Source organism: Symphalangus syndactylus, chromosome 4, assembly GCF_028878055.3.
Source record: "Symphalangus syndactylus isolate Jambi chromosome 4, NHGRI_mSymSyn1-v2.1_pri, whole genome shotgun sequence".
In the NCBI taxonomy this organism is placed as follows: domain Eukaryota; kingdom Metazoa; phylum Chordata; class Mammalia; order Primates; family Hylobatidae; genus Symphalangus; species Symphalangus syndactylus.
The window spans coordinates 45,431,973-45,438,771 of NC_072426.2; the positions used below are offsets into that span (position 1 = coordinate 45,431,973).

General features: G+C 50.7%; 1 protein-coding gene across 2 annotated transcripts; it reads right to left on the bottom strand.

Moving 5' to 3' along the window:
• Nucleotides 1–1,416: 1,416 nt before the first annotated feature.
• On the bottom strand, nt 1,417–6,548 carry PCBD1 (pterin-4 alpha-carbinolamine dehydratase 1). Of its 2 annotated transcripts, none has more exons than XM_055274595.2 (4): nt 6,445–6,548; nt 3,711–3,842; nt 3,061–3,141; nt 1,417–1,955 (listed from the first exon to the last, which is right to left on the bottom strand). In XM_055274595.2, exons 1-4 carry the CDS (start codon nt 6,445–6,447, stop codon nt 1,857–1,859), a joined length of 315 nt encoding a protein of 104 aa, XP_055130570.2. In that variant the 5' UTR covers nt 6,448–6,548; the 3' UTR covers nt 1,417–1,856. The 2 variants fall into 2 exon arrangements, with proteins under 2 accessions (XP_055130570.2, XP_055130571.1); XM_055274596.1 differs by lacking the exon at nt 6,445–6,548 and adding an exon at nt 5,763–5,792.
• Nucleotides 6,549–6,799: the final 251 nt, after the last annotated feature.

Consider the following 6,799-nt stretch of genomic DNA (forward strand, 5'->3'; position numbering starts at 1 on the left):
TGACACAGCATGGGAATGTTCTGTCCTAGAGAGTTCCTGGCTGGGGAACTGACTGTGCAAACCATCTCTTAACTGCTCCAGTGATAAATAGCCTGCCAGGTCCTAAGCTGCCTGTGTCTTCTCTCTTGTGGAGTAAAACCAGGCAAGCCCTAAGAACTTTGCTAAGATTTTAAGAAACTGAAGAGACCATCAGGATTTGAGATCTCCCATATCTGATATGATAGGCCTGTGTATTAGGATTCTCCAGAGAAACAACCAATACACACAAAGAGATTTCTTATAAGGAATTGGCTCATGTGATTATGGAGGCTAACAAGTCCCAAGATCTGTAGTTGGCAAGCTGGAGAACCAGGAAAGCAGATGGTATTGTTGCAGACCGGAGGCTTGCAGCCTTGAGACCTAAGGAGAGTGGATGTTTCAGTTTAAGTCCGAAAGCAGGAAAAGACCAATGTCCCATCTTAAGGCAGTCAGGCAGGAGGACTTCCCTTTTACTTGGAAGAGGGTCAGCCCTTTTTAGCGCTTTTGTTCTATACAGGCCTTCAGCTGGTTGAACGAGGCCACCCATGTTAGGGAAGAAGTCGGCTTTACTCAGTCTACTGATTCAAATATTATCCTCATTCAGAAACACCCTCACAGACACACCCAGAATGCTTGACCAAATGCCTGGGCACCCCATGGCCCAATCAAGTTGACACATAAAATTAGCTATCACAACCAGGAAGAAAATACAGGTTGAGTATCCCTTATCTGAAAGGTGTGAGACCAGAAGTGTTTCAGATTTTGGATTTTGGAATATTTGCATTATACTGACAAGTTGAGCATCTCTAATCTGAAAATCAGAAATATAAAATGATCCAATGAGTATTTCCTTTGGGCATCATGTTGGCGTTCAAAAAGTTTCAGATTTTGGATTTCCAATTTTCAAATTAGGGATGTTCAACCTGTTATATGGCCCCAGACTGCCTTTCTAGACATAGGTTCCACAATGCATATAATACCTGTGCCCTTCACACCCTTATCTGTGTTCTTGGTGTTCTCTCAGCCATCTCTGCCTCCCAGGAATCCTACCCAGGTCTTCAAGGCATAACTCAAAGCCTCCAGATTTGCCCTTTTCACCATTAATCACTTGCGTTCCCTTTAGCTCATTTCTTATCCTGCCATCTAGCATTAATTCATTTTAGTAATAGTTAATTAGTACTAGTTAATTGGTAATTGGTAATAGTTAATTGTGTTCCTGTTTGATGATAATCAAATGATATCCCATAGATGATAATGAATCTGAAGGCAAGGTGGTCTGGTCCCTCACTTTTTCCAGTACCTTGAACAGTGCCCAGCACAGAGGAATTGCTTTCATTTAAATGCCTATTGACTCCAATTTGGATTGACCTGTGGAAAAGAAGTTTCTAGAGCCTGAGACCAAGTGATATAATAGTTTTATTTGAGACATAAAAGCACATGTGTTTCTGTTACATAGTGTGGGGTTTAGGGTCCTGGTTTCTAAGACAAGACTTTATTTCACCCTGTATCACAGCTTCCTGGGAAATGAATCAGGGAGCAAGACACAGCCTGGCAAGAAAATCATTATTGTTGCTGGGAAGTTGCAAAGAAAGGGGAGAGCTTATTCAAATTAGTGTAACAGAGCCCCCAGGACGAAGAGAGTGGTGCAGGGAAAAGGTCTGAATTCCTGGTGTTGGTGGGGACACTGGCACATCCCACAGCAAGGACTCACCCCTCAACGGCAGCAGCTGGGTCTTGGGAGGGGAATGGCGGGAGGGCAAGGGCTCCTCAGCTCCCTCCCTGGATTCCCGGTTCAGTCACCCCTTCCCCCTGAAGAATTCAAAGAGGAAGGGCAGGGTCTATGTCATGGACACTGCTACTTGTTCGATGAAGCTGGCCAGGTTTATGTCCCGTTCCGAAAGGCCAGCACACTCATGGGTGCTCAGCGTGATGTGGACCTGAAATGAAACCAGAAATTCTGCTTCCACTGACTTCACTTAAGAACAGGAGGGAGTCAGTAGCTGCTGGGCGCAGCCCTGCTAGGAGCTCCAGAATAGCAGCTGGCCACTACGATCTCTCCTGGGGACTCCTTCCTGACATGTCTGTAACAACATCTTCTACATCTCCCCTTTGCTGTCTTTCAAAAATAATCATGACTTCAGCTATAGAATAAAAACTTAATATCCGAATGTCAAGAGCAACCTAAAAGCTAAAGACAAAACCAAAAACCAATGCCAACTCCTAAACACTATCCATTCACAGACGGCCTCTTCTACCCTTACTGTTTTTATAAACAGAGGCCAGCGGAGCTTTTGGGCACATGGTAGACATTTAATGACTGTTTCTATTCATTAAGCAAATAATTTAATAGGTTGGCTATGTGTTGTTGTTTTTTTTTTTTTTTTTTTGGAGACGGAGTCTTGCTCTGTCTCCTAGGCTGGAGTGCAGTGGCTCAATCTCTGCTCACTGCAAGCTCTGCCTCCCGGGTTCCCACCACTCTCCTGCCTCAGCCTCCCCAGTAGCTGGGACTACAGGCATCCACCACCAGGCCGGCCTAATTTTTTTGTGTTTTTTAGTAAAGACGGGGTTTCACCGTGTTAGCCAGGAGGGTCTCGATCTCCTGACCTCGTGATCCGCCCACCTTGGCCTCCCAAATATGTGTGTATTCTTAGTTCAAGTTTATTACTTTTTCATTCTTCCATACCTCCAGCAAGATTAAAGCCGTTTAGAGCTACGAACACTGAATAAGTATGCCTGATTCCCACAGCCTTTCCTTTGTTGGGTTTTGCCTTCTTAATGCCTACTTAAATGTCTACTTTAACCACAACTATCTCATGCATCTTTTAATTTGCATTTCTTTCTATAGTAAGACTGATTTTTTTTTCCAGGGGTATTTATGTTGATTCTAGGCATGTGCAATCTCAGTGAGACTGGAAATGAGATGAGTGGATGACCTATGGGTCAGGAAGGCGCATTGTTAAGTCCAAAAGCCTTCAGAATGTGTCGGAGTTCGCAGTATTTGGATGAGGGCAGAGCACAACAGAGGCACACAGCATCACTCACCTTGTTGTACACGTTAAACCATTCAGGATGGTGGTCCAGTTTCTCAGCCTGCAGGGCCACTCTTGTCATGAACCCAAAGGCCTATTTAAGTGGAGTGAGAGCCAGGTTAGTGTTCTAAGAGAAAGGACTTCTGGACATCACCAGTTCAAGGCCTAGACACAGGAGGATGAATTAGTTTCCCCCCAGGAGACTCCTCTATCTTTAATCATTTCCCCCTTGACATCCTGTCACTGGTTCTCAGGTCTGAGTTAGAGATTGTCCTTGCAGTAGGAAGAAAGTCTTGCTATTTAGGACGCCAACAAGGTGGGAACACCACAACAGGCTTTTGATCTGGCCAGTCTTGGCTGTCTGTTCAAATGTCTTCAGATGTGCATGTTTTCTACTTGAACTATCTCGTCAGAAGACTGTCGCTAAAAGTTCCAGGAAGAGAGAGCCCAAGACACATCCTCCTATGGCTCTCCAATCCCCAAAAATGATACTTTCTGAGTTAGACAGGAAAATTAATTTCCCCACTGGCACAGTGCCCAAATAACTGGATGAGTGTGGTGTCTGAGAGTCTTGGCTAACAAGACATGAAGGGAGAGAACATGCTTTGTGAGGTGACCCCATCAGCCCGTCTCAGAAAACTCTGTCCGACCCTGGTGCCATACCCTGTTGAAGTCTTTGAAATGAAACTGCTTGAAGATGGCATCGCGGCCTTCCAGCTCATTCCACCCCACGGCCCTCAGGTTTGGCAGCAGCTGGTCCCTCTCCTCAGCGCTCAGCCTGTGTGCTTTGCCAGCCTAGAAGAAGGAAAAAAACAGAGGCCCAAGGGCATTTCTCTTTATAGGTCAAAACAGAGGGGCTCCAACCTTTAGGGGAACTTAGCCTCCACTGGCTGCTTTGGACATGGGTGACCAAAGGGCAGCAGGTCTTTGAGCAATAAGCTGGGAGGCCTCAAGGGTGGCACCCTGCCCAGGAGGTGGGGTCCCGGCTCGTCCGCCGATAGGCTCTCAGGTCTTGGGTTTTACACTCCACACAGAGAAAGGAAATCTCAAAAGCAATGTAATTCATATGACGGGAACAGAGAAGCACTCTTCCCCCACCCTGCCCTCAAAGCCTTACAGACCTTCCCTCCATGAGATCTATTACATCAGTGAGGGCGTAAAAGCAAAATAAATCCCAGATGCAAATATATTACTCCACAACCTCTCAGGAAGAGTACCCATGACTGTCCCCCCTTCCTTTTCCTATTACGTACTTCATCATATGCACCCCACGTCCCTACTGTAACTTTCACGTGTATTGAAGAGGAAACAGGCCTAGAGAGGGGAAACGACTTGTCTGCTGTTCTTTCCTGCCCACCCCTAGCCAGTGATGGCGCAGTGTTGTCTGTGTGTCAGCTTCCCTGGGGCTGGACGAAGGAGCTACATTTAAAATAAGTGTCCAGCCCATTCTTAGCCACACTGCGGCTGACCGCCGTTGGCACTACCTCTAGTAGGTCCTCAGTCACGCTCCCAGGCAGCCTCTGGTCCTGAGCCGCCAGGGCTAGATTTCTCTGGTTTTCCGTCTGTTTTTCTGGCTGGTTGGGAAGCTCAGGCCAAAGTGGAAGGAACTTGGCCAAAGGCAGCTGGCAAACCTAGTGCCCCATCCTATTTACCTAATGTGCAAAGTGCCCTCAAGGCAGCCCAAATTGGCACAATTCAGGCCATGAGTGGAACCTCAGAGAATGCAAGGAAGCAAGGGTCAGTTTCATCCTAGGAGGATCCAGGTCTGGGAGCTTAGCAGATCCCAGAACCTAGGCTTCTAGAGTGGCACCACCCCAGGGAAGAAATAGAGTGCTGAATTGAAAAGATATCCTTAGGGGTGGGGAGGGAATGTGAGGGAGGTTAATTTAGCTTTTATGAGGCAGCCCGCAGTCTGGAGACCATGTGTTGATTGGCAGGAGGTTTGAGCCCCGCTTTCACCATTTACCAGCCAGGTGGCTGTACCTCTCTTGGCAGAACCTCCACCTCCACTGATCATCATGAGGCGCCAATGGGACACTTTAGGAAACTCTACCGCTATAAAGGAAATGTCATCTGCATTACAAAAAAAAATACTTCCTAAGGCAAGTAGGCTTGTGATGGGCCTGATAGCATTTGGGGCAGCTGAAGCATCACAGTGCTTTCCTAAGTCGTCTTTTTTCCCTGCTGTTTCCCTCCTGAAAACGTGAGCTCTCCCTTGACTGATGGAGCTTGGCCCCTCTCTTCCCCTCGGCTCTGGATGGCTATAGGGATTGAATGGCAGCAGCGATTTGCATCATCTGCCCAGTAGGGAGGTCTCTACTCCAGAGCTGGCCTTCTCCCCGTGGCTGACCGCTTGGTCCGTGTATCCAGACAATCAGAAGTCAGCCAAAGCATCAGAGCCCACTGTTTACTTCCCTGGCTCTTAAAGGAGTGGGTGGGTCCAGGTAAGCTCTTAGAAGGCTTCCCTTTCTCGGTAGAGACTTCTGGAACCCCCCAAGTCGCACAGCCTGGGGCTGAACTGACAAACCTTCCAGGTGCCGGCTCTGGAGACAGAGAGGGGGGCGGTGCCCCGTTTGCCTCCTCTGGCGAGGTGTGGGGAGTGGTTACCGATTTCCCAAGCCTGCATCTCTGGGACCTCAGCGCCCCTCACAAACAGCCCCACTCATCCTCCCTCGCCCAAGTCCCTCTCCTATCAAAAGGCCCTGCCAGTCTTGCCTGCTCCGAAGGCCTGTGGACCAGAAATGGTCTGATGAAGCTCCCGAGCTTACAGCAGAGCAAAGGCCCCGCCCTCGCCCCGGGGGGGTGGGTGGGGGAAGCTCAGCCAGGAGGAGGGCTGCTCCAGCGTCACCAAGCCCCCGTGGCCGCGCATGGGCCTCAAGCCGGCGTGGGGGCTGACTCTGGGGCCCGGGACAGCACACCGGCGCAGAGCGTGAGTCCCAGGAAGACCCCGTACCCAGAGTGCCAGCGGGAAGGGGCAGCGGACAGGCACGCGCAGGAGCGCGCAAACTCAGCCTCCCTCTCGCTCCCACCGCAGTATAAAGCAGAATCGGGCCACTAAGGGGACGAGATCTGTGGACTCCTCCACGACTGTCCTCCCCGGCCCAGGAAGGTCGTAGGCCCCGCCCCCGGCAGGGTCCCGGAACGAGCACTGGCCGGGGTCAGGGCAGGCCTGGCCTCCCAACTGAGTGGGATTCGGACCCGCCACCGCCCCTCTCAGGGCCTCAGCTTCCCCTCCCCGCCGCCGGCGACAGAGAGCCGGGCAGAGACCCCACTCTCGGACCCGGGCGGCTCCGCAGGGGGCTCGAAAAGACCCTCCCCCACCCCTTCCCGTTCCCACCTCGCCCGCGGCTGCCCTGGCCCCGCTGCCCCGATCGCGGCCGCGCACCCCTGGACTCACCATGGCGCGGGCAGCAGCAGGTGGCCGGCGGAGAGGGCAGGCGGCAGCCGGGCGCGCAGGCGGCCGTCGCGGGGCGGGGCCGCGCTGGGGCTGCCCTCCGGTAATGATTAACATCCCCAGCCAGGGACGCGCTCGGCCTGCTTGCTTCCAGCACTTTCCTCCGCTGCTCAGAGCCATCCTCCGTGCTTATTTCAGGGAGCTAGGGTGAAGCATGAGGGCTCCAAATGCCCGCTTCTGGGTTGGAATCCCACCCCGCCGCTTACAGCTGGGTGGCCCTGGGCGCCAGAATACCTATTTTTTTCTTTATAAAAATCTCTTATTTAGATATAATTGACATGCAATAAATTGCACATAT